The sequence below is a fragment of the Oryx dammah genome, unplaced genomic scaffold (assembly GCF_014754425.2).
Source record: "Oryx dammah isolate SB20612 unplaced genomic scaffold, SCBI_Odam_1.1 HiC_scaffold_29, whole genome shotgun sequence".
In the NCBI taxonomy this organism is placed as follows: domain Eukaryota; kingdom Metazoa; phylum Chordata; class Mammalia; order Artiodactyla; family Bovidae; genus Oryx; species Oryx dammah.
The window spans coordinates 5,407,735-5,435,203 of record NW_024070213.1 but is presented as its reverse complement, the minus strand read 5'-3'; the positions used below and the strand labels follow the sequence as shown (position 1 = coordinate 5,435,203).

Below are 27,469 nucleotides of genomic sequence, written 5' to 3'. Positions count from 1 at the left end.
AGGCATGGGATATGTCTTTATTAAAGATGCAAGCAAGCACAGAGAAGTCTCACGCGTGGTGCTCAGTAATATCCATACAGTACTAAAAATAGAAAAATAGAAAACAAATTTCACAGAAAGCAGCCGCCCTCGCAGATACACAGAAAAGAGGTGCTGCCAAGCCCACTGCACAATGCCGCGGACCACCTGCCCCGTCCAAGCTGCTCTCCTCGACGAAACGACTGAAGCGCTCGTGTCCGCCCTCGGCACAGACCCTCCCGCGGAGGAGGCGACTCCTCTGGCCCCACCACCCCGGGCACTTCCCAGCCACGGACAGCCAGGACAGCCCAGTGCACAGGGGCGGCGACACGCGTGCAGGTCGGTCAGCCCTGGGCTCGCCCACCGCCTCTTGTCGCTCCTCCAGCCTGCCGTGGGCCAGCAAACGAAGTGGGAGGCGGGGCAGGGCGGACCCCCACCTCCAGGCCCTGGAGCAGCACCGAGGCGACACCGCCGGCCCATCCAGGCCAAGACGGGGCGCCACACGCACTTGGTGGGTCTCTGGGGCTAAGAGCCGCAGGCAGGCCCAAACGCAACAATGAACAGTAGGTATAGACCCAGGAGTTCTAGAAAGTACTATCAAGCCATCTGTTTGCCAACATAAGCAGGTTTCTGCTTCAGGGAATCAAAGACCGTAAAACAAAAAGTCAGGTTCTGAGCAGGTTCTGTCTCTGCTGGGGTGGGGGGTGGGGTAGGGGCCGTTCTTGGGTCACCGCATCACAGGCCCACCCCTCTGGGTCCTCTGCGTCGGCCTCGGGGCCGCTGGCCGGAGGGCAGCCTCTGAAAACACCCCCCGCCCTGCGAACAGCTCCTGCTGCAACTCAGGGCTGCTGCTGAGAACTGAGCGCCACCGGGGAAACTCGGGCCCCCAACCCCAGCCTCACCCCGGTCCTCACCAGGAGAGGACCAAATGGCTGTGCCGTGTGAATGACAAAAAAAATAAAGTCAACCCTGAGCGCTTCCTACCACCTGGGTGTGGCTCTCCTGAGCCCCTCGGAAATGAACTTTTATTTGGTTTACTGACATTTATTTAGGTTTCCAGTGAAAAGCTCTATAAAATACAATATGTAGTGTGGGTTGTAATAAAGGTAGACACTCTAGTTGCATATGTTAACAGACGTGACACGTGGTCCAGCAGAATCGCCATCTTTGTGGGCAGACATTTTAGACTTCAAAGGCGAGACAGCTGCTCTGGATCAGAACTCAAACCCGCTTTCTCCAGCTTCTCCGGCCATGTCCCCTCCCTCCCCCGGGGTCTCACTTCCAGAGTCTGTCCAGCAAGGAACAAATGAGTGCAAACGGGACTCTGAGCTATAGTGTCTGGGTACTGTGAGCATGCAAGTGTGCGGTTGCTGATATTATAAATAAAAGTCGAACGTGAGGTCGCACTTCCCCATCTTCTGCTTGTACACCAGGTCGAACTTCTCGTTCATGGAGACCGTGAAGATGTCCTTCCACAGCCCGACCCTTCCTGCAACACAGACAGGGGCGGGCGTGCTGAGTTCACTGGCGGGCCAGCTGCCAAACCACAGGGAGCTGGGGAGAGGGACCTGGAAGGTTCCAGACCTATCCCCGGACCCCTCTGAACCTGTCCCGTGGGGACCGCGACGGCCGTGTGAACCACAGGCTAGCTGAGCCCGCTTCCCTGAGTCTGGCCATCCAGGTGTGCTTTCACCCAGGACCAGACACGTGCAGAGCTGAGGCCCCGGGGAGGCGCTGCCCATCCACCACTGGCCCCCAGCACCAGGCAGAGCGGGCGCACGAGTCCCAACACCCCCAAGGACGGGCAGTGTCCGTGGCCCGGGTCTGTGGTTCAGGCGCCATGTGGGATCTGTGTGCTCTGTGACACCACTACTCACGCAGCTCAACAGCTCCACCAAGGCGGCTGTTGCTTCTGGAGAATTTTTAAAGGGAAACCAAAAATCATCCCCACAAAGGCAGAACGTTTCATGGTGGGCAGGGAGCTGCCAGGGCCAGGTCAAGGGTGGACATTTCGAGAAGCCTGCCCGTGTGACGTCAGGGGAGAATTGACAGGGAATAAAACCATCAGAGCTCCCAACTCGACACCAAAACCAGTCCCACCCAGGCCCTCATGGCTGCTCTATCACAGCAACAGCCCAGTGAGGCTTGGTCAGACCCCCTTTGCCCACCCCTTGCAGGACATGAGGGGCCTGGAGCCAACAAACTGATGGGCCATCATGGGCCTTCCCCTTCTTCGTGAAGGGAGAGAGATCAAAATGACGAAAACTGCTGAACCCACTTTCCTTAACTACAAGATCTTCGGTTCTGGTCACTATGAATGGTGACTGTGAGGAAGTCAGGAGCGGGTTCTTGCCCTCCCGTCTGCAGTGAGTGCGTCACCCAGAGCACTGCGACCAAGCTTTTTACACACCAGCCTCAGGGCACTGAGATGCTCACCTAGAATTCTGTTCACCATCAGCATCTCTGACGGCAGAGCTCTGACAGTCCCAGCAAGCATCTCTCATTAAGCTGCGCTATTAACAGTCGCCCCTGTCCTGGCAAGACCTAATGTATCAAACTGCAACCCTGCAAACACTGAGCTAACAGATCCAAAGTGATACGGATTTTCTCTTCGGTGATGGAAAATTATATGCTGGTGATGGAGAGGAAAAAAAACAAGAGACTGTTCTTGCTACCCTCTAAGGACACCTCAGGGTCAGAATTGCAAGCTCTAGACCCACCACACCATATATTTTTTTTCCATGATTATTTTTCTCAGCTGAGGCAGCCGAGAGCTCGTCAGAGGAGTCACCCACCTGGTTTAGGATTTGGACTCAAGACAGTGCAATTTATGCTGTGACATGAATCAAATCTAAGCAATGCAGCTGGCTACTCAAGCCCCTGCATTCTCACCAACGCAAGGAGGTCTTCTGAGCAAAGAGGCAATGTGCTAAAAGAAAACAAAACCAAAGAACTGAAATAAAGCAAAACCAAGGTAAACGATGATAAAAGCAAACACAGCGGAAGAAGCATCTGTGCATGCAGTATGCTCTTGACACTTCTTAACCACACAAGTGAACTGGAAGGGGGGCTTCTGGAGAAGGTCACACCCAAGGGTAACAAAACACAGCAAAAGCAAAACTAAAAAAGAGCAAATAAATCTTAAGTTATAAACATTCGTGAAGATGCAGCCAGGAAATAAACGGCAGGGTGACGTGGCTCGTTAACTAAGGTCTTCCCGGAGAGTGGCCCGCCTGCCTTGACAGGAAGGCGCCCAACCGCCTGACCTTCAGGACAGCCTGGGAGCCACACGGGTCGGCAACCAGACCGGCGCTCCGTACAGGGAGGACGAAGGGCCAGAGCAGCCCGGCAGGCCGTGGAGGAGCTCCTCTCTCCCCTCTGGGCAGCTGCTCGTGGAGCCCGGTGTCATTCCTGAGCCCTCCCCTCTGACCCGGGAGCTAAGAACCAGCCTCGGCCACGGATTTGAGGTGCCACGGATGTGAATGCCTGAGCCGTCTACCATGAAGCAGCTGCAAATAGCATGAGCCCTCAGGGCACAGAGAGCGGCCCCCGTGGGTCTTGGGGGGACTCTTGCAGGAACGCCTGCCCGCACCGCAGACGGCTCCACCCCCAGCACCCCGCTCTCGAGCCGGGAGGGCGCGCTGGCCTCTGTGACAGCTGCCCGGCCAGCCCTGGAGAGGTCTGCACTTCCTGCTTGCTGTCACTCTCTCACATGCGTACACACACACACTGTGTGCACACACATACCCCTCACATATACACAGCACATACACCACAGACACACACACACACCCCTTCCCTGGGATGTGCCGCACCTCACCTGTGTGGCTGCCTCCCCTGGGGAACAGAGGGAGACGGCCCTTGCTCACACAGACCCCTCGAGCCAGCTGGAGCTCGAGGAAGCTGTGTGCACGCTCTGTGCTCCTCAACTCCACAGCCCCAAACCCATCGCCAGGGTGGAGGACGTCTGAGGAGGTGTCTGCCTGACCCCCCGCCAGCAGTCGCCCCACCGTGAACTCTGCACCCTGTGCAGGGTCACAGGCTGACTGCAGCAGGGGCTTCCAGGACCCTCAGTGGCCCGTTTTTGGGTTACCTTCTTCTGCTCCCCCTGGGGAGCGGAAGGCTCTGGAGATATGAGGCTGAACCCTGACTCAGGGCTGGGGAGGGGGAGGATGGGGTCTGGAAATCATGAGGACACCGGCAGGGAGAGGGCGGGGGCCCCAGGGGCCGGGCGGGCACGTACCCCGGCCCACGGGCAGGGCCTCAGCGTTGCAGCACTGGTCCACCAGCTGGTGGCAGTGCTCGATCAGCGACTCCAGCTGCGCCTTGTCGCAGGACACCCCCAGGAACCTGGCCAGCTGCTCCACCATGGTCACCAGGTCCTGGAAGACAAGGGCGGGGATGCGGGAGCCCGTCAGAGGCGGCGCCTTTGCGGAACACCACTCTGGAGACCTTTTATGCACGGCCTGACTCAAGTCCTCGAAACAAACTGGACACCATAATCTTCAGGAAATAAGGATCCGGGTTAAGAGACCGCCCGAGGGCACTTAGCTCCCGCCCCGGCCCTCTGGGAATCTGGAAGCAGACCCTGATGTAGCAGCGGCCATGTCCAACAGTAGCAAGCAGTAAAGGAAGGCGCTTGGGCGCTGTGCCATGGGCAGGACCAGCTCGCTCTCCCCTTCCTTCCACGCCATCAGCTGGAACCCAGACGGCACTCAGGAGAGCCTTGAGGAGGCCCCGGGGGACCCTGGGGCCCCAGGGCCAGCCTACCTCGCGGGGCAGGGAACCTGGCTCACTGTGAAGATTCGGTGACGCTCGTTACGCTGACGCGAATCTGTCTGTGGGCCCTGGCGCCCCAGCACTGCCGACGGCACAGCTACCACTGCCTCACCGTCTCTGAGCGGCCCTGCCCACCTGCTCACCACACAGCCCCGCCCCTCCGCAGCCAGGTCCTGTCCCAGGAAACACTGAAGCCCCTCGCAGCCTCCGCCCCAGCCTCGCCGTGCCCAGCGTCCTGCCCATAGCCAGGGCTGTCTGTTGGCAGACCGAACGCCGGCCAGCGGTGGCTGGGCCACGTGAGGAGAATGTTAGAGGCTGTCTCCTCTCCCGCAGGCCTGCAAGGCAGACACAGCCTCCGGGCGAGTCTGGAGAAGCGGGCCACAGGGCTGTGTTTCAGCTCTGACATTTTCTGTAAACTGCACGCCCTGCTCTCTAGGGATGAAATACTAAGTGACTCAAAAGCGAGGCGCTGGGAGGAACCTGCCAGCTGGCACCGGGCCCTACCGTTGCGTCTGCAGCTGGACGGGCGGGCTCCTCATCCTGCCCTGCCTTGGAGCCCCGCAGCCCCCCATCCCACTCCCCCTCCACAGAGGTGGAGGAAAAAAAAGATGAAAAGACAACTAGTGTCCGCCCAGACACGGGAACGCCCACAGCACTCTGCTCACAGTTACCCAGAATGGAAACAGCCCAAATGCCCGAAGCCCAGAGTGGATGGACAAACATGCGACGGTGGACACGCTGCCCAGAACGTGCCCCAGGGAGCAGAGGCCAGACACCAGCACACACCCGCCGGGTGGTCAGCAGCCTGCAAACCAGCTCCCTGCCCCCCACAGACAGACAGACAGAGACAGACAGTCTGGACGAGAAATGCAGACTCAGCCACCCCGAGCTGGTCCCCTCACCTCGGACAGGGTGCTGGGTGGTGCTCCACCACCGTCGAAGCAGAAAAATAAACAGGCCTTTCGGAAGCACTGCAGGCCACCCCTAACTCGGGAGCGGCGCACGCGCACGGCCCAGGCCAGGGCAAGGGCCTGGGGGCCTGCATGGGCTGGAGGCGAAGCTCTGTCAGGGGCTCTGGGCCCACCTGGAACCCTGGGGTCCCAGACACACCCCTGATGACCAGGCACTGCAGGCCCCACCCTCCCTGAGGGCTCCACTGTGGGACCGACCGGAGCCTGGAGCACCACCCCTGCCCCTTGGCACCTAACCACCAGGGCACACCCCCCTCAAGACAAACCCCGGAGGCACCTGCCCCTCAGGACACGCCCCCGAGGCACCCACCCCCTCAGGACACGCCCCCGAGGCACCCACCCCCTCAGGACACGCCCCCGAGGCGCCCGCCCCCAGGCGCCCACCGCCAGGCACTCACCCGGTGCATGTCTTCGTACTTGAGGAAAAGCACGTTCGAGTCCATGTGGTGCTCCCAGAACTCCTGCACGTGCTCAAACCAGGAGCCATAGCCCACTGTGGACACAAGGGGGCAGGAGAGGTCACGGCGGCTCACTCCTCTGCCCAGCAGCTGTGACGCAGCTCCGGTTCCCCAGGCAGCCGCATGTCCCCTGGCCGCCTGCCCCACCACTCCCGCCCGCTGGCCTCCGCACCACCTCCCAAACGCCCAAGGCCCGACCCTGAGCAGGGAGGCCTCTGTCCCCTGGGTGCGCAGGCGCCAGCTCCAGGAGCTTCTTGGACACGTGGTGACCGCAAGAGAGGGCCGCCCAGAGGAGCTGGGCCCAGGGCCAGTTGGTCTGCAGTTGGGAAGGACAGAGCTCGGGGTAGGGGGGGTGGGGGGGCGCGGCGCTCCAGACAGAGCCGACATGGGGCCCGCCAGGCCCGCACATCGCAAACACAGGCAGGACCGGGAGGCTCCACACGAAGAGGGGCAGCGGACCGGCCCAACACGCGAGCTCACACCAGCACAGCCAGCGTGTCCCACGACTCTCTGGGCTGTGGCCTGGGGCTGGGGTCCCACGGCCACAGGGGGACCCATGTACCAGTCAGTGTGGCCAGGCCGCTTCACAGCGTTCTTTGTAAAAACTACGGGTTCTCACCACCGGTTTACACTGACGCCCCTCACTGTGACGGCAGCTTCCAAGAGGGCTTCCAGGTGGACCAGAGGGAGGTCTTGGCCAGAGAACGTGGGGGACCCTGGGCCAGTGGGGCCTTGGGAAGCAGGTCTGGCTGGATAACAGGGGCCAGTCAAGAGTGGTGGCCACACTGCCAGGGCCCTCACTTAGCTGAGCATGCATCCACCTCCCGAACCCCAGGACACGATGCACGGCCCAAGGCCAGAGGAGCTCCCCGCCTGACGGCAAAGCCCAAGAACACTGGTGACAGCCAAATGGGAGTGACCAGCACTGGGAGGGAGCCCCAAGGCCTGGGGCAGGCACCTCCCATGCCAGGCAAGCTTGGAGCGATCTGCGAGGGCTGGGCGGGAAGCAGGGCAGGGGGCTGCAAAGGGGCCTCAGAGAAGCAGGGGGTGGGCACAGGCGGGCGGGGTCAGAGGCAGACAGCACCATCAGATGGTGGCCAGGCAGGAGGGCAGAGGACGAGGACTTGGATCAGAGGCAGCCGGCCTCTCACACCCTCACTGGCCGTGAGACGGAGCAGGCCCTGAACCTGTCTGCACCTCCTGCTCTGTGAACGGCATGATGACAGAACCTGTGCCCCCCCCACCCCCCTACCGCTAGGTTGCTGCCCCCAGAGAAGCAGGTACAGGTCTCGGCCCCTGGGGGCCAGCAGGGGCATCGCTGTGTGTCCTCTCTGGTGGGACGCACTGGGGGGTCCCATGTGCACTACTGAAGTCCACCAAGTGCCAGAGCCATGCACACACGCAAGACCAAGGCTGGCAAATGGGGACCCCAACCCCGCCAGCCCAATCCATCAGCAGTCTGCCATTCCGCTGGCAAGGCACAGCGCAGCAGCAGCCTAGGCCCACAGTCAGACGTGGGTCCTGGGAGTGGAGGTATTGGTCAGGGGGGCACTGGTGGGGGAGTGGAGCAGAGCAGAAGGCCTTCTACAGGCCATTTATGGAGAAGGAAGGGGGCGCTCTGGAAGGGGATGGGGGGTGAGTGGGCAGAAATGAATCAACAGTGCAGGCTACAGCCAAAGGCCTCACTGGGCCCACTGCTGGATGAACCCTGGCCCTCCTGGCCCAGTCTCCCACAGCCAAGGTTTCAGACTCCAGGTCTCGCACCCTCCCATCAGCCTGGCATATCCCTGCTCCTCCCACACCGGGAGGAGACCCACGCACAGGGCAGGACATGAGGGCCAGGCCAGCCGTCCCGATCTTCAGCATGGGGGCGAGTCGAGAGAAGGAAGGGACCTGACCAACTTGCTGGCAGGCTGGTAACCCTGGGGCCCCTGAGCAGACGCTCCCAAGTCTGGCCCACAGCTGGCAGGCAGACCGGCGTCCTGGGACTGAACGGTCTACTGGGCATGGACATGGGAGACCAGAACACCCCCATCCTCCCAGAGAACACTCACAGACAGACAACCAGGGCCTGAGGATGGGGTGGCAGAGGGGTGGGGGGCGACTCAGGGACAGGGAGGCCGAGAAGACGGGGGATGCAGGCACTCCTCCACCCTGCTCCTGTCCCCTGGCACTCAGGGCCAGTCCCCCCCAACTCCCGCCCTGTAGTGTGTGCGTCACGACCCCCGACACAGGCCTCGGGGCAGTGCACCCTGGCTGTCAGTGGACAGACAGCGAGTTTCACTGCCTCTTCTTGCACAGCACTCAAGCTCTTCAGCACCGTGGACAGAGAAGGCAATCCTTCTCAGAGCGGGGAATAAACAGGACTAGGTGCTTGGGTGCAGGGGCTTTGGGGGACCACAGCAAGTGTGTATAGCCTTGAACGTCAGTGCTGGGCAGTAACGTGACCTTCACGAGGTGGAGGGGCCTGTACTGGATAACTTATAACTCCTCCGGCCTGAGCAGGGGGCAGCGTGAATGCAGTGGACACCCACTATTTGCAATGGGGGTGTTCCCGTGCTGGTGGATGCTTTAAAGGCGGGAACACAAACCAGGACTTGAAACACGGCTCTGGGAACCAAATGCCTGACAGACCAGGAGGGGCCCAAGGCAGCTCATGGGCTGGAGGGGAGGGAGGCTGAACAGAGGCCTTCAGTAGGTTCTCAGGGCCTTAAGGCACAGCGCTGGGGCCCTACACTTGTCCCTTCCCATCCGGGGTCCCTCCTCCCCAGGCTGGGCTGAAGCAGAGATGCAAGGGCAGGAAAGAGAGGGTCTCAGGCACTGTGGGGAGCTCACTTAGGAGGTCTGGTCTTCAGCCAGCCTCCAGTTCAGCCGCCCCAGGTCCCATGTAAACTTGGGGTGCTGCGCTCTTGTACTGCCTCTGTGCGCTTTATCCTGCTCCTGCCACGTAATCTCATTGCAGAACCCCTGCCCTGCCTGGGCCGGACAACAAATGGACAACCAGACTGAGGGCTTCCTGAGCTGGGAAATAAAACAGGAAGTGTATTTGCAGGAGAGTCTCCAGACAGACTTAATTAATTTCAAAACTCTCCTGCGCGCAAAGTCTTAAGCAGCAAGGTGTGCAGAGAAGCCAGGGTTGGCAGGTGGGGGACCAGAACCAACCCCACGGCCAAGGGGATAGCTCCCTCCCTGGTCCACTTCTCCCTGGGGTGGGGGCAGACACGGATGGAGGGGCCCTGGGCATGCTTAGCCCCTGCTCAGGCCTCTCCCCTGGGAACAAGCCTCCTGCCCAGAGCACTGTCCCTCCCCTCCCTTGGAGTGAACCCCACCTGCCACACCGGCCTGCGGCTCAAGCCTGACCCTCAAGCTGAAGGCCCGGAGCCCTCACACGAAGCCGCGGCCTCCACGCTGGCCTCGGGCACCAATAACGGGGGGATCTAGGCCACTGTTCTCACAGCTTGGAATCCAGGCAGGGATACGGATGCTTTTAACTGAGGGACTTCTCAGAACCACAGGGGTGTGGGGAGAGACATGGGCTTCGGCATCGGATGCCCGCTCGGCCTGGCAGAAACTTCCTGACCCCCCTCAGCCCGAGCTCCACTGCCCACCAGCAGGGAAGCAGGCCAGTCCCGTGGTTATCACAGTCCTGGGGTGATGGGAAGCACCCCCGCGGGAATATCACACATAGACACTCACACTTGTCGTTCATGAACCTCCGGCAGAACTCCTGGAACGTGCCTCGGTAGCTCATGGTCCGCAGCGAACGGTGGAACTGGTAATAAGACACCACCAGGTCCTTGGGGTTCCGGGCCATGTAGATGACCTGCGGTGGCAGGAGTGGGTAGGGGGAGGAAGGAGGCACAGGCAGGCAGATGGAGGGGGTTAGTCTGCAATCTTCCGGCCCAGGAAGGCCACCCCGAGCAGGTTTCACTGACCTACAAGCTACTCTCCTACCCCATTACCCCCATTACCCACAGTGAGGCCAGCCCTTCACACGCCAGGACCACCGTTGCCCTGTCTCAGCAGAGACAGACTCCTGTCCACACGGCAGCATCAGCTAGGACAATTACTTACATGTTTAATCACATTTCTGTCCTCTAGCACTACTTGTTTTTTTTTTTAATTAAACTACAGTTGATACTTTAGAGAAGACTCTTGAGAGTCCCTTGAACTGCAAGGAGATCAAAGCAGTCAATCATTAAGGAAATCAGTCCTGAATATTCACTGGAAGGACTGATGCTGAAGCTGAAGCGCCAATACTTTGGCCATCAGATGTGAAGAACTGACTCCTTGGGAAAGACCCTGATGCTGGGAAAGATTGAAGGCAGGAGAAGGCGCCGACAGAGGATGAGATGGTTGGATGGCATCACCAACTCAATGGACATGAGTTTGAGCAAACTCCGGGAATTTGTGATGGGCAGGGAGGCCTGTCGTGCTGCAGTTCATGGGGTCATAAAGAGTCAGACACAACTGAGTGACTGAACTGATAGCTGATATACAGTATTATATACGTCATGTATAAAATACAGTCATTCAAAATTTGTAGAGTATATTCCTTTTATATAAGACATTTGCTATATTCTTCATGATGTACAATATACCCCTGTAGCTCATTTTACACATGTTATTGCTGTGGTTCACTTGCCCAGTCATGTCCGACTCTTTGCGACCCCATGGACTGCAGCACAGCAGGCCTCCCTGTCCCTCACCATCTCCCAGAGTTTGCCCAAGTTCATGTCCATTTTCTATAATAGTTTGTATCTCTTAGTCCCCATTCCTGTCTTGCCCTGCCCCTTCCCCCTCCCCACTGGTAACCACTGGTTTCCTTTTTGAGTCTGGTTGCTCTTATTACAGTCACTAGTTTGTTGCAGTTTTTCAGATTCCACTGAAAAAATCACATAAAGTGATGCCAAACAGTATTTGTACTTCTCTGTCTGACTTAACACCTCCCAAGTCCAGCCCCACTGCTGCAAATGGCAGAATCCCCTTCTCCTTTTTATGGCTGAATGGTTTTCCACTGTACATATCTATCAGACCTTTCATACCCATTCATCTGGGGACGGGCACTGAGGGTGCTTCCGCAGCTTGGTGATTGGACACTGGGCTGCTATGAACACTGCGGTGTCTCTAGCACTACTTTAAAATCAGCGGAAGACAGAAAAATTATGGTCCTGACCCTCCTGGTGATGAGAACTATAGGTCTCCAACATCTCATGCAGTTGAGAAAACAGGAAAAAGCAGAGACAGTGAAAACACCCGTGAGTCCTTAGGTCTCAAACAGGCAGAGGCTGAGCCCTGGCTGGTCAAGTTCAACTGTGAGGAAGAACCCAGGTAAGCAACATGGATATAAAACACTAGCGACAAGGCTCCAGGACATCTCTCCGGGGGGTCCCACCCCACCAAGGTTCTCTGGGAATTCATGCCTGTGACAGACCACAGTTGGGACTGGCACACACGTTCCTGGTTCCAGGAGTAGGAAGCGGTTGGGAACGTTGGGGAGCCAGGGTTACCTTGGAATCGCCGTTGTGGAGGTCGGAGGGCAGGAAGCGGTAGGGGAGGTGGCTTTTGATGAGGCGGGGAGATGTCAGTTCCTGTGGCGGGCAGAGAGGGGAGGCGGTCAGAGGGGGACACGCAGACTTTCTGACGGGCCCTGGGCCCTATGGAGCCTTGGACGAATCAGGACCAGCACCCCTGCCCCAGAAACGTCTCCCCGAGATACGACCCCCGGCCCTGCCCAGGCTGGACCCAGGGGGGTAGACACAAGCCAGACACAGGCACCCACAGCCTGAGTCTAAGTATACCGGCAAGGGTCTGCTCAGAGGACATGAGGGCGGGCTGCAGCCTGGAGCGGCCAAGAGCAGCCGCAGGACGGGCCATGAAGGGCCACAGAGGAAACGGAAGCACAGGGAGGAGGGCCGCTGGGCTCTGCAGTAGTCTCAGCACAGGGCTCCCCGCTGCACCTTGCCATGCCCGGCCCCTCCATCAGCCAGCGCTCCACCCCCAGGCCCTGACTCAGGGGTCTCCGCTGACAGGCCCTAGCCCGTCCACGCTGCTCCTGTCCGGAGGGGCCACCCTTCGACCACCAGGACCCTCGGTTTTCCTGTCCTGTGGGCTCTAAGTGCTGTAAGGCTCTGACATCACAGAGTCAGCTCAGCTCTGGGTGGGACTGCAAGGCCAGGAGCACGGTGCCAGCAGCGGGGCTCAGCCAGCAGCAATGCGAACACTGACCTAGGGGTGTGGGAGTGCTCTCAGAGCTTCAGAATGCCCATTTCACAGGAGAATGGACGGGGGGGCCACACGGGAAGTGAGGCCTGAACTGAGAGGTGGCAGAGGGGAGGGTGCAGAAAAAAAACCCCAGATAACATGAGGGGTGGGCCAGACGGGACTCGGGGATGTTTGTTTTACTCTTGGTACCAAGTATTTATGATGCTAACACATTCTACCCAGTCCCCACAACAGGCAGGATGAACCACAGGAGGAGGCCCCTCACCCCCACCTTGCCCCACTACTCCCGGCAGCTGCCTCTTTTCCTCCTTGAAGTCACCCCCTATCACCCTCTGGTTCGGTTCCAGGGTCATCATCACCAGCTCAGGCCAGCAGTCTCTCCCTGCCGGCCACCTGGGGTCCCAGGAGCTTGGTGCTTTCCTTCCAACCAAAGGGGCCCCAGGAACCCCTCAGGAGCAACCACAGGAAGGCTCCCAAGGGGCTCACGTGGGCTGTGACGCCTGCCCCGAGCCCACCTTGATGATGTCCAGGCCTGGCTGTGGGTATTCCAGGACTGGGAGTTGTTCGTCAATGTTCATCAAGCCGATCTCATCAGGGTCGGCCCCCTGGCTCACCAAGTAGACCACTTCCTGCAGCAAGCTGGTGCCTGGAGGGAGAGAAGCTGGTGAGGGGGCACCTGGAAGGAAGCCCGAGGGGCAGCCCCACTCTGAAGGGAGCACTGACCGCCCCAGGAAAGGGCTGAAGGGCTCCAGGTTTTGCAGGGAGGTCTCGGCAGTGTCCTGAGTCTAGTGGAGGAACACTGCCTGCCTCAATGCCACTTCTCGGGGTGACTGTGGCTGAGCCAGCCTTTCTGAGCTCCTGTCTTGTCGGCACCAAATGCAGACAGGAGATTTCTTGAGACTGCCATGAGGGCTGAACAGGACGCGCGGTGCCTGCCTCCCTCAGGGACCCGAGGACTGTGATGAGCGTGTGATCTCAGTCCTGGGCTTCCAGAACCAGGAGTGATGAGGGTCCAGAGGAATGGCTGGCCAGTCAATTATTATTTACAATAAAAACCACGTCTCCTGGTATCTACTAAACCAAAACACGGGTCTGACCTGTAACGAGAAATGTACCAGGACAGCACCAAGAGACATGGGCCAGAACAGCCCCGTAGTTACTCAGAGGAGCAGAAGGTGGAAGCAGTGACACATTTCCTCTGCTTGGGCTCCAAAACCACCACGGATGGTGACTGCAGCCATGAAATCAGAAGATATTTGCTTCTTGGCAGGGAAACCTCGACAAGCCTAGACAGTGTGCTGAAAAAGCAGAGACATTACTCTGCCAACAAAGGTCCCTGTAGTTGAGGCTCTGGTTTTCCCAGTGGTCACCTACGGTTATGAGAGATGGACTGTAAAGAAGGCAGAGCACTGAAGAATTGATGCCTTCAAACTGTGGTGCTGGAGAAGATTCTTGAGAATTCCTTGGACAGCAAGGAGATCAAACCAGTTAATGTTAAGGGAAATCAACCCTGAATACTCATTGGAAGGGACTGATGCTGAAGTTGAAACTCCAGTATTTTGGCCATCTGATGTGAACAGCTGGCTCACTGGAAAAGTCCCTGATGCTGGGAAAGATTGAGGGCAGAAGGAGAAGAGGGCATCAGGGGATGAGATGGCATCATGGATGCAATGGACATGAAGTTGGGCAAACTTTGGGAGATAGTGAGGGACAGAGAGGCCTGGCGTGCTGCAGTCCATGGGATCGCAAGAAGTCAGACACGACTGGGCAACTGAGGAACGACAACAGCCAGGACCACGCTGAGAGACACAGAGCAGGGCAGCCCTGCAGCGTTCCTCAGAAGAGCAAACCCTGGGAACAGCGGGCGCGTCAGTGAGCAGCAGGGTGAAGGCATCGGCCCCGAGACTCGGACGACGGGAGCCACAAAGGGCTGCAGCGCCCAGCAGGGCTGGGTCCAGACACGGTGCTGAGCACTCAGAGTGGGACGCCAAAGGGAGTCTGCTCTGCGGCTGTGGTCGCCCTCCAACCTGAGACGCGGGGACCATCGCCCCCATTAGAGGGGAGGTTCCTGAGGCCTAACGGTGCCCAAGGTCACAGCGCCAGTGTGTGGCCCCCATCCGCCTCTTCCTGCTGGCGAGGCCCATCCACCCAGCAGCTCAAGGCAGCTGCACCTGGGTGGGGGCAGGTGAGCAGAGTGGGGGTGGGAACTGGGGGGTTACCCTTAGAAATCAGACTGTGGGCAGTTTCCTCCCAGGGAGGTCTTCAGGCTTCCCTGGTGGTGCAGTGGTAGAAATCTGCCTGCAGTGCAGGAGACGTGAGTTTGATCGCTGGGTTGGGAACATTCCCTGGAGGAGGAAATGGCAACCCACTCCAGTATTTGTGCCTGGGAAATCTCGTACACAGAGGAGCCTGGCGGGCTGCAGTCCGCGACTGGGCCACTAAACCACCGCCAAGGAGTTCTTCAGGAGCTGCACTTAGTGCTCCCACCCCGCCCCAGCAGCCCCCACAGGCATGACCCAGACAGCCATTTCTGCACATTAGTACTTCTAACATCAGCATCGACACAGCAATTTCACAAGCTCCATCCGTGCCTCCATTAAGGAGCTGCGCCGGAAGGCCAGCCTCGTTAGAGCCCACAGGAAGCTCTCTGTGGCCTGTCCCTCGCAGCCCCCTCTCCAGGGCAGCCCTGTAAGTCCATTTCCTGGTGGAGCACTGCTTGGCCCTTCCGTCTCCAGCTCAGGAGGGCGCACCATGCCCCTGCCGGGCACCAGGGAGGACGGGGAGTAGGAGACACAGGACCAGCTCAGGCAACGGCCCCCGGTGTCCCCAGGCCGGCCGGATGTGACCAAACCACCACGGAAAAGAATGACCGGGGATGATGACTCTACCAGGCAGTCACTACCCGGGTCCAGACAAAGCCCCTCAACCGAAGTCCAAACGCAGGCCCTGCAGGCAGCCCCGGCTCTGCAAGCGCTCCACCAGGCACCTCCCCTGCCCACTGGCGCCTCCAAGTCCCGCTGCCGAGGTGTTACCCTGCCCAGCCCGTCCACCCACTCTCCTGGCTACCGTGGCCGGGAATCCCGGGCCCAGGCCCTGCTGTTCTCACGTCCAGGGACGCAGTCCTGCTCAGCCTGCGGCCTCCTCTCCCCCACTCTGGCCCTCTGTGCTGCGGCCAGCCTTCTCCACCACCCCCTGCACCCAGCACCCAGGGCCCAGGCCTGCCACGGGCTGCCCTTCTGCCTAGTCACCTTGGACTTGTGCTTTGGGCCACCACTCAGAGGCCTCCCTGGACCCTCCAAGTCTCCCCAGCCCCGGGGACACTGGGTGACCTGGGCTTCCTGTCCAGCTGCACGCAACGCTCCAGGCACCGCTGGGGAGCTGACGGGGGTGGGGGGTGGGGGGTGCAGCTCGTGTGCACAGGGAGCGAGGCTGCATCGGATTACTAGTTTTTACAGCGGCTGTAACCAATTACCAACAACTCAGTGGCCCAGAACAACCCAGGTACTACCTGTCGTTCTGGGGGGCCAGGAGGCCAGCGCAGGTCTCACAGCACTAACACCAAGATGGTCTGCGAGGCTGCACCCCGTTCTGGGCTCCAGGGAGAAGCTGGACCCCCGCCTCCTGCCACCCCAGGTCACATCCCCTAACACCTGTGGGCACCACTCACCTAGACTGCTCACATTGGAAATAGCCCAGCCTCCTCACACCCCAAGCCAGGCCGCCTTCCCGAGAAGATGGGCTGATGGGTGACACCGGGGGCAAGGCCCGACACGACCGAGGCAGGGTTGACAAGCACCCCCAGGGTGGATAAAGACGCTCAGGGTTCAGGTTCCGAGCCAAGGTCACGGAGCTGGGGCAGGGAGAGCAACCCTCAGAGTGGTGGCAACCACTGCCCTACACGGACAGCCTCCCCAGGGCCCCTGGGAGCACGGGGGCCACAGCCAGCCGCCCGGACAGGATGCGCAGAAGCAGACGGGGGTGAAGCCAGGCCTCAGCCCCTCTCCGCCACCCCGCTGTGTCTGATCCCCCTGGGGAGAGGTGCCCGGGAGGCCAGCCCGCTGCCCAGCAAATTCAAGGTGAGGTGGAGGAGAGCCAGGCTTTCAACCCAGGGACACCGGGGACTGGCCAGGCAGGAGTAACACGAGCTCATTTTCAAGTCAACAGATGCGATCGATGGCTCACAGGAGCGCTTCTGCTGACAGCAGGAAACTGCTCCCGGGCGGCTCCGAGGCAGTGGCATGACTCTGATCTGCAGAGAACGCTGAGGTTTTGGGCGGAACTCCCTGGGGATGGCTGGGGTGGAGCCCGTCAAGATTCCTACCAGAACCCTTAGGGACAGGATGGACCAGCACTCCATGGTCAGAACCAGTCGGAACTGGACCCCCAGGCACCAGGGTCCTGCGGCTGGGAAACTTTGGAATCCTGTTCCTTTCATTTTTATTCTTTACCTAAGATCACACGTGTATACCTGGTCTAAAAGTCAGGAGCGGATTTCCCTGGTGGTCCAGTGGTTAAGAACCCACCTGCCGATGCAGGGGATGCAGGTTCGATCTCTGGTCCGGGAAGACTACACAAGCCGAGGGGCAGCTAAGTCTGAGCCACAAGGAAGAAGAGCCCCCCACGCTCAACACAACTAGAGAAAGCCCGCACGCAGCAAGGGCAATCAGCACAGTCAAAAATAAACTGTAAAAAGAGTAAAAAGACTGAGGTCAGAAATCTCACGCCCCTCCCCACCCCACTCCTGTGAACACAACAAAGCCCTGCTGATTCTTCTCTTACCCTCCAGTTTCTGACGTGCTTACACCGTTATTTCACATCTGTACGTTCTGATGGGTTACTGACTGCTGACCGAGCCGCCTTCCTTCCTGCAGGCTTCTCTCCCTGACGCGGTCTTGGCACAATTCTCGGCCTAATCCAAAGTACAGCGTGTGGTGGTAATGCTTCCTTACTCATACGAGACTGTCTCCTTTGCTTGTTTGCTCACTGTTTTATGTGCCTATTAAAAATTCCTTGCCCGACTCTGGATAATAATTCCTGGCAAACACTCCCCACACAGCCAAATGCAGGGGCTGTGCTCGAACCCCATGAATCTCTGAGGGTCGTGCCCTGCCCCCCGGCGCCCCACAAATGTCTTCCTGCGTCTCCGTGGGGCTGGAGGGACCCAATCTTCTAGCTGTGTGCCCCTCGGTGTCTGCGTGCAGGGCGGCAGAGCCCACCCTCTATGAGCTGGAGCCTGACGACAACTGCCTGCTTCTACCTGGCTCGGGACGGCTGGCTGAGCTGGGTACGGGGTTCCAGGCTGGGGACCCTGAATGCACTGTTCCCATCTTCCAGCTGCCAGCGTTGTGCTGAGAACTCTGAGGTCCTGGTTCCTCGTCCCTTGAATGTGGCCCATTCTTATCTCTGGAAGCTTTGCGATCTTCTCTGAAATTTCACACAGTTAAGTGCTTCAGCCGGGTCCCTTATTCACGGTGCCTGGAGACACATTCAGGCACAAGGGGGCCTTTAACTCAAGCTCCAGTCTGGAAATCCTGACTTCCAGTTCTCCCGATCTCGCTATTCCCTCTTTCTGGAACTCTGAGATCTTCTACTTTTCTTACCTCTTTGCTCCCACTTGTCATCAATTTGTAACAATTTTTGTTCCACTTTCCAGGACATTTCCTCTGCTTCACCATCCAAACCTCACAGCTGAGTTTTAAAAATTTCAGCTACAATGTTTTTAATTCCAAGAGTTCTTTCAGGACCCTTACTTGCTCATTCCTGGTGTGACTGCTTTCTTCACCAAGAGCGTACCTGCCTTCACTCTCACAGTGGAACAGAGTCAAGAGTGCCAGGGGTGGTTCTTTTAGGTTTTCTTCTGCTCTGCACATTGTGTTGGATTCCGCTGAGTGCCTCTTGCTGCTTTTTGTCTTCTTTCGGCAGGCCTCTGTCCTTCCTGTTGGAGATGCTAAGATCTGGAGACCCTGAGTCCACCCACAGGTGAGAACAAGCCCCAGGTTACAGTTCTCTGCGGTGGACGCGCCTGCTGACCGCAGGGCCTCACATGTGCGAGTACAGCCCAGCCCGGCACCCTCACGACTATGACAGCAATGCCCGCGTGGGAGCATTTCTAAGTCTTCACTTTGGGGTCAATTTCTCCAGAGGAGACGCCTCCACTCTCTGCCCCGGGGGACCGCAGGCATCCCAGGAGAGCCAAGCAGGAGGGTGAGGTTGTGGTCTTCACCTGATGTCCACTTCCGACTCAGCACTGTATCCCAGCCTATTGCTGTGTGTGACAGCCCCAACTCCACGGCCTCTCTGGACCCACTTCCCCCAAAGAAACCTGCCTGTCTTTGCAACAGCTTCCTGCCTTCAAACTCCTCCGAGGGGCGCAGTGTATGACTCCTAGGCCCTGCAGTGGACGGGTCCACGTACCTGCTGCCCTCCCCTCCTGGCATTAGGTTCTCTAGCTGCTAAGTTAGCTAACACTGAGCTTCCGAAACCCACAGTCATCGCACTCCCCCTCCCAGGGGCTCGGAGCCTCTTACTTCTGGTCATCACGTAAAGAGGTCTGAAAAGGATGCAGCGACGAGCACCTGTGCTCAGTCCACCCCGTGGGCGCTCTGCAGGCACTGGACACAAAGGTGCCACAGCGGGGGTCAGTCCAGCTCCCCCAGGAAAACAGAAAACCTCCTGGAACCCTCCTCCTCTAAGGGAAGAAAGCATTAAGCCACTGGAGGAGGGCCAGCAAAACCTGCTGCCCCCGCACACCCAGGTACTGGTGAAAACCCAACATGGCTGGAGACTCGGTGAAAGAAAAGAACTCTGGCCCCATGGGCAGGGCAGAAGCCTGTCCCTGGGATCTGAAGACCCCAAATGTAGAAAGAGGGATGCGAGACTCTTTCCCGCACAAGACCCACCATCAAGGCAGAGTTGGCAGCCACTGGAGGGCATCACTGAGAAAGTCCCATCAAGACCAAGAAACCCAGAGCCTACCTAAGGCTGCAGCTGGACCAGGCAACGCCCTCAAAACCCTCCTCTCTCAGCCAGTAACAGAGCAACAAGTACCAGCTGTCCACCCTTGAGGGAGGGGACAGGGTGTAGGGAGAAACCCCTCTTAAGAGTCAAACCAAATGCTGAAGGTAGGACTGGGAAGGACTGCGGGCAAAAGGAGATGGGGGCAACAGAGGATAAGATGGTTAGATGGCATCATTGACTCAATGGACATGAATACGAGCAAACTCCGGGAGACAGTGGAGGAAGCCTGGTGTGCTAACCAGTAGGTCCAAACACAACTTAGCAACTGAACAACAACAACAGGACAGGAACACTGAGGAAAGACCCTCTGAACACTCAGCACCACCCCCGCTACACAAAGCATGAGGTGATGCTATGGGAGTTAACACCAGTGGTCACTCAAGTGACCAGAGTGATAACCGAATGCAAACACAGCCCAGTTCCTACTAGACTGACTCACTGCCTACACTAATGGCCTGCCAAGAAGAGACAGGCTGATTTCAAAGCATCAATACAAATGATTCCTGTCTCCAATGCTGGCACAGTGTCCAGCATCCAATCAAAAAGTAGTACACATCAAAAAAAAAAAAAAAAAACCACCAAAAAAAAAAAAAAAATCCCAGTCAGGAGACAAAACAATCAACAGAATCAGACTCAGGGAATATTAAAGTATTCTGACTCAAATGTTGAAGGATTTCATGGAGAAGATGGACAACAAGCATAAACAGATGAATATCTCAGCAGAGAGATGGAAACCACAATGGAAATGCTAGAGAAAAAATAAAAACACAGTAACAGAAATACAGAATGCTTTCAGTGGGCTCGTCAGTATACCTAACACAGTGGAAGGATCAGTCAAACTGAAGACTGACAAACAGAAGTTACCCAAACTGAGACACAAAGAGAAAAAGAGCGTGAAAAAATAGAATGTCCAAGAGCTATAGGACAGTATCAAACGGTCTAATGCGTGTAATTGGCATCTGAAAAGAAGAAGAGAGAGCGGGACACCAGAAATAGTTGCAGTGGTGACTGAGAATTCTTCCAAAGTAAGGAAAGGCATCAAAGCACAGCACTGAGATGCTCAGAGAAGCCCAAGCAGAATAGGCATCCTCCTCCCCTAAAAAATACATGTATCTGGACACCTCATATCCAAGCACTGAAAACCAAAGATAAAGAGGACATCTCGAAGGCCACCAGAAGGGGGAAAAAAGGATCCATTCCAAAAGGAACAAAGAATCACAGCTGACTTTTCACCAGAAGCAATGCAAGCTGGCAGACAACAGCGTGGCACCTCTGAAGCCCTGAAAGGTGGCGGGCAGAGGCACAGGAGGACGCTCAGTGCCACAGTGAACAGGTGAGAGGCGTTCTGGAAACAGAGGTCCACATCGGGTAATCGAGAGGGAGGGAAAAGGAGAGGAAGGGAAGGGAGGGTAGGAGCACCCCAGACAGAGGGAGCCAGGCTGGAGGGAAGGGAGAGCCATGCGTGCTCACCGTGCTGGTGAGCAAGGGGCAGGACAGCTGACCACCAGAGGACGGCCGTGGGGTGGCCTTCACCACTGCCTGAAGGCCATGGCGGAGTTGGGAGAGAGATCGAACCCTTGGGGGCGTGGTCTTGCATTCCTAAGAGGTCACTTTGGCTGCAGAGTAAAAGGTGAACCCAGGAGGCAGGCCACACAACAATCCAGGTGAGAGAGGAAGGCTCCCAAGACTGCAGGGGGGCTGAGAAGGGGTGGGCAGGTTTGAGCACTTCCTGGGTGGTGGAGCCACAGAAGCACAGTAACCAGGTGCATGTGGGGGCGGGGAATGGCAGAGCAGTCCTCACTGCCTCGGAGGAAGGAGAGGCGAGGAGCCCCATGAGACCCTGAAGCTCAGAGTGGGCTCAGGGCCTCCTCCTAATTCCACGGGTGTCAGCAGATTCTCGTCCCGGGGGCCCTGCTCCCATCTTCCTCCAGAACCTTGTGAGTTCCTCTAGAGGCTTTCTCTCCAGGTCTCATAGGGTGATGAGAAGACTGCTCCCCCAGCCAACCCCGGCTCTTGGGACCAGCCACCTCCTTCCCCAAAGCCAAGCCCTCTCGAGTATGGGTGAACAGCTGGAGTCAGAGCAAAGGGAAGGAAGAGGGAGGAGGCAAGGGAGAGGGAGGGGAAGGATACAGGAAGGCGACAAGTCATCTGGAACCAAACCTCCGGGGACATCTTCGGGGAGGCGGGTAAGCAGGTGCTAGTTGGGGAGCACTCATCACCCCGGAGCTGGAAGGCAGGGATGCTGACTCTGATCTTGGCACAAACGTGAGCTCAGGGTGGGTGGCGAGTTCCTCCCCCAAAACTTCCTAGCCTGCTTCCGGATCTGGATTTGAGGCCAGTCTCCTCCCCAGGCTGGGGGAACATGATAACCATCCCTGGAAACCCGGGAGCGTTCAGCCCAGAACCGAGGCCAGGTCACCGCCGGCCCTCTGTCCAGCTCTCCCGGGGCTGGCTCCTCCCCACCATCTGCACGTCAAACCTGCGTCCTCGGGCACTGACACCGCCCTTGCCCCTCGGGGGGCCTGTTTCTATCCAAGAGAGGCAACAACAAAGAACGCGAAGCTGCTCCGAGGCTCAAACACGATGGACGGGGAGGCCCCACCAACTCTCACCGCCGGGTCCCGCCACCTCCTCCATGCAGCCCCCCTGCAACCCTCCTCCTCGGAGCCCCTCTTCCTGGGCCCCCTACCTGACCCACGAGAATGAGCACCCTGGCCCGTTGGGCAGCTATCAGCATTAGGAGCCTGGCTTTCCAGTGTCCACACGAGCTCCTCGAGGGCTGCGTTCATGACACTCCCTGCGCCCATCTACCAGGCCTGGGGACCTTCTCAGCCAAAGATCATCCAGCCTCCCCGCCCCAGGGGGTTTTTAACGCTTAAGACTTACATGAACCTATCAGGTCTAACCCTCTCATTTTTCAAGAGCAAACTGAAGTCATACAGGGACAGGGCTGGAGTTGGGCCAGGCTCTCCCGTCCCCCCATCAGTGACCAGAGAACGGGGGTGCACTTCAAGACGAGTGAGAGCCAAAGGAAAGAAAAACCGGGAGCGGGGATGCCCAGGCCCAGCCAAGGAGCACATCCCAGAGCCCACGTTATCTCCACGGCCTCAGGGACAGATGTCGCCCAGACAAGATTGGATTTAACACCGGACACCCTGGGCTTCCCTCAGGCTCAGTCGGTAAAGAAGACACCTGCAATGCAGGAGACCCCGGTTGATCCCTGGGTCAGGGAGATCCCCTGGTGAAGGAAATGGCAACCCACTCGGGTATTCTTGCCTGGAGAATACCATGGACAGAGGAGGAGCCTGGCGGGCTACAGTCCATGGGGTTGCATAGTCAGACACGACTTAGCAACTAAAGAGAGAGAGAGACCCTGGGACCAGAGGCTGTAAGAAAGAAGAACCATCAACATTGGACAGCGAGGAGGGTCCCGGACACTGAAGGCACCACGGGCTCCCACCGTGGGGTCACAGCGTGAACTGGCGCCATCCTGTAGGACCTCTGTGAGGATGGAAACAGCTGAAGCCTGCTCTCCAGCGCGATGACCACTAGCCACATGCAGCTCCTGAGCTCATGGAGTGTGGCCAGTGCTACTGAGGAACTGAATCTCTATAATTTTATTTCAATTCCTTAAACTTCTATACCCCTCTGGGAACTAGAGGCTCCCGTATTAAGACAGCACAGTCCTAACCTGTCACCTGAGCTCAAATGTCAGAAACACAGAAAAGTTCTAGAAGTACAGGAGTACTGTGGAGGAAAGCAGGATCCGACTGTTGCGACCTCTCCCATCAGACGTTCCCCACCAGAGGGGCGGGGTGGACAGGGGCCCTGGGGCCACCTGCAAGTTCACTGCGACCCCCTAGACTTGGGCACCGGGAACCCAAGTGGTCCCGTGAGTCCACACTGGAGCCGTCCGGCCCCCGGCAGGCTGAGCACTCACTGAAGACAGGCACCCAACGGGACTTTTCTCTGCATGCCCAGCCCCGAGGAAAGGTTGGGGTACCACGGGTGCTCAGGGAGTGAAAGCTGGCATTGACGACATCCTGCCCTCTGCTTATGCTGCATCTGGTCCAGGCAGGAGCCCCAGCTTATCTTCCCACCCATCCTCACAGCTGCGCAGCAAGGCGCCGAGGCGGCCTCTCCCACCCTCGAGGGCAGCACAGCTCAGACAGGTGGTCTCACCTGCCCAGGGGCAGCCAGCAGGTGAGTAGCACAGCTGCACTCAAATGCAGGTCTTTGGGCTCCAAAGCCAGGCCCTCTATGTCCAAGCCAGAGCCTCCTGCAGACACACTCCCGGTGGGGAGGAGGAAGCAGGGAGGCGGGGACGGGAAGGGAAGGGAATCGTGAAGTCGGCCACCTGAAGTCCACGTGGCCCAGGACTCAGAACTCTTGACAAAACCCCTAAAACCCCGAAGCATCCTGAGACTTCCACCCCAGAACAGGGGAGAGAAGGTGGGATCCTCTCTCCTCCTTGGGGCCTGAGTCCAGCTCCCTCCTCCAGAGGGGCAGGGGTGAAATGGGCTGCGGAGCAGAGGACGGATTAGACCTGACTGTCCCTCAGCTGCTGTGTGACTCTGGGCAAGTCCGTGCCTTCTCTGAGCCTCTGGATTAACACGGCAGAGCACCAGGGACGTGGGACTCGCCAAGGGGCCACCTCACCACTCTGAGGGCCCATGGCAAACTACACCTGGCCTGCGTTCAAAGTAACAGCCCCTCCAAGGACCCGGGAGCAGAAGCAGCCTCTGTGACTGCACCATGTGGATTTCACAGCAGGGGAATCGCCTGAGGGCAACTGCCCAGGGTGGGGTGGGGGGTGGAAAGGAACCCAGATCCTGCCCCCCAGGCAGCTCCTCCTGCCACACCAGCTGCCACTGGAGAGGACCTCCAGGGTGTGCCATCTTTGGTTGAGTGAAAACTAGATTTGGGGGACTGATTCTTCAGGCCCCTCTGTTATCATTTTGAGTAATGAACTTTACAGGCAGTGGGGGCTGAGAGGACATGGGACCTCCAGAAGCACTGGTCTCAGCAAGGTCATCCTTCCTGAGAAAATTTCTCACTTTTCCTGTCACCATCCCACGACATGGACAAGCAGGATGGACTGGGTGAAGGTTAAGAACCAGGAGGAAAGCAAAAAAGGAATAGCAGATACTGGCCTACACAAACCTGTGACACCCTGCTGCTTCACTCCCGGGCCCGCTGTCAACTCAAACAAGCCTCGTCCCAGGCACTTGAGCTTGGGCGAGCCACTTCACCTCCCAGAGTTTCTGTGCCGGACTTCTGAAATGGAGACCACCTCTGGTCAGAGAGGTCCGCAGACAGCTTACTGCCATGATGAACAGAGACCTTTGCAAGTGACAGAGCACGGAGCATGGCAGGTCGCCAGCTGAGCACTACTAATGTCCTCTCCCTCTGGCTCACACACGGTTCGAACAAGGGCATCTTCAGGCTGCCCTTCAGGCTGCATGCATGCTTAGTCGCTTCAGACATGTCCAGCTCTCTGCGACCCCATGGACTGTAGCCTGCCAGGCTCCTCTGTCCATAGGATTCTCCAGGGAAGGATACTGGAGTGAGCTGCCATTTCCTTCTCCCGGGCGGGTCTTCCCTACCCAGAGTCTCCTGCATTGGCAGGTGGATTCTTTGCCACTGAGTCACCAGGGGAGCCCTTAAAATGGGTTTGTGTTGTTCAGTTGTGTCCGACTCTTTGCAACTCCATGGACTGTAGCCCGATGGGCTCCTCTGTCCATGGTATTCTCCAGGCAGGAGTACTGGAGGAGGTTGCCACGCCTTTCTCCAGGGGATCTTCCTGACCCAGGGGTCAAATCCTCATCTCTTATGTCTCCTGCATTGGCAGGCAGGTTTTTTGTTTGTTTTTTTTTTAACCACTAGCGCCAACTCAGACTGCCCAGTCCGCAGGTAAAAGGCAAAAGGAGCCAGCAGGGGGCAGATGGAGAAACAGTAAGGGCCTGGAAAGACCATAAGGGGAAAAATAATTTTAAGCTTTGAAAAGGAGGCTCTTTCAGGCTGTGTGCAAAGGGACCCCACGCCAGGATCTCTGGCCAAGCTGGGTTCTCTGTTTCCGAAGGGAAGAGCCAATCTTTGCTCTCCTTCTGAGAGCAAACTCAGAAGGACATGTTTTTATCTTTGAAAGATGCAAGTTACAAACAAGATGTGAGGTTTGGTTATCCAGAAAACTTCCTTAAACTAACACTTCATTCCCATCAAGGTCCCTGCAGAACCCCAGCAGGCCCCCAACGCTGGACCCGTCTAAAGCCTCCCCACAAGCTTCAAGGCCATGCCTTTCAAGCAAGCTCTATGCCCAGGGCCTCCCCAGCCTGCCAGCAGCCCAGCTTCTCAGCCACCATCTCCTACTCACGAAATGGAGGGGAGTAACAGAGAACCACAACTGCCCATCTGCCACTCCGAAATCCTCAGAGGTGCCCACATTTTTCACAATTCAGAGGTAGGCAGACCCTGCCCTAAACTGACAGGAGACCATTTTCAGCCTTCAGTGATCCCACGGAAGAGGAGGAAAGCCAAGTGCTGTCCTGCCCACACCCAGCTGGGGGTCTTATATATATGAATGATATCCCTGGCTCTAAAATCTGACCAATTGTGAATCCCCACACTCCCTTTCCTTCTTCCCAAAGACAGCCCAGCAGTGCCTCCAGACTCCTCTCCACCCCTCCACTCACAAGCCCCTTCTTCCGCCTTCCTGGGAGAACCAGGCCTACCCCCTGAGCATCTGGGGCCCTGCACCGCAAGGACAGCCAAGCCTACAGGCTCTCCCAGCAACCTGCTGGCCTGCTCCTCCAACCATGCGAACTCAAGGCCACCACCCTGGACACCAGGTCAAAGACGCACTGCACTGTCTGGGTTCAGAGCAGTGAATCCCTCTCTCTTCAGGACAGCGGCAACAATGGAAACCCGCAGGAATGTCAAACAGGAAAGTTGCCCCTTTTCCCTACAAACCTCCGAAGAGGCACTACATCAAAAATCTCTTACATCAGGTCCTGGGCACATGCACACCCACCTGGCCTTAAATCTCAGCTCCTCCCACTCATCAGCTGTGTGACCTTGGGCAAGCAACCTCCCCTCTCTGAGCCTCAGTGCCCACCATACAGTGGGAGTGGGAAGGACCATCTGGACTTCACACAGCGGTCATGAAAGCGACATTCTACTGCTAGGAAATGTGGCTGCCCTGGGTCTCGGAAGCCAGGATATACGAGGGTGAAGGAGGCGGCCCTGAATCAGGGGGGACACATCGGACACTGCACTCGGCACGGGCCAGTCCCACCCCCCAGCCAGGGCCCACGCAAGAAATGAGGGACGCACACAGCCCTGACGCCCCGTTTCACCCCCTCCCCAAGATCATCACCAGGACTTGGCGCTCATCAAAGGGCTGAACCGAACCCAAGAACAGAGAGGTTGGGTGACTGTCCAAGGTCACACAGCCAGCTGGACATCGGGAGGGGAGGCAGTGAAGGGTGGCGGGCCTGGGCCTGTCTGCCTGGCAGCTGCCGCCGCCAAACAAGGCTCCATCCCCACAGGACGCCACCTGGCCATGGACACGGGGGGCTCAACCTCCAAACACCTGGTTTCCCCCCAAACCCCGGGCCGACCACCCCCACCCCGCCCTGTCGGGCTCCAGGCATCGCGCCCCCGCCCTCGGCCCCCCACCCCCAGTCCGCCCCCCGCCTCCCAGCGCGCGGGCCGCAGCGTCCACGCCGGCGCGCCGCAGAGCCGGCCGGGGCGGGGTCCGCGCAGTGCTCACCGGACTTGGGGTAGGTGACGATCCACACGTCGCTGGGCCGCACCGGGAAGTTGGCGATCTCCTCCATCTTCCCGCGGCAAAAGGGCGGCAGCCGCACGCCGTGGAACTCGAAGTACTTGCTCTCGAACTCGCCCGGCGTGCTGGGGGTCTCCGCCTCGCTTTCCGCCATGCCGCCGCCCGGCCCCGCAGCCCCGCAGCCCTGCCGCCGCCGCCGCCCCGCGCCCTAGCCT

General features: G+C 58.3%; 1 protein-coding gene across 2 annotated transcripts; it reads right to left on the bottom strand.

The window, feature by feature from the left end:
- Positions 1-3: 3 nt before the first annotated feature.
- On the bottom strand, positions 4-27,469 carry SULT4A1 (sulfotransferase family 4A member 1). 2 transcript variants are annotated; one of them, XR_005719930.1, is made up of 8 exons: positions 27,240-27,411; positions 12,967-13,097; positions 11,737-11,817; positions 9,923-10,049; positions 6,167-6,261; positions 4,262-4,400; positions 2,814-2,947; positions 1,421-1,507 (listed from the first exon to the last, which is right to left on the bottom strand). XR_005719930.1 is itself a non-coding variant. In XM_040234939.1 (7 exons), the coding sequence occupies exons 1-7, from the start codon at positions 27,406-27,408 to the stop codon at positions 1,395-1,397; spliced, it is 855 nt and encodes a 284-aa protein (XP_040090873.1). In that variant the 5' UTR covers positions 27,409-27,469; the 3' UTR covers positions 4-1,394. The 2 variants fall into 2 exon arrangements, 1 of the variants encoding a protein (XP_040090873.1); XM_040234939.1 differs by lacking the exon at positions 2,814-2,947 and having other exon boundaries at positions 4-1,507; positions 27,240-27,469.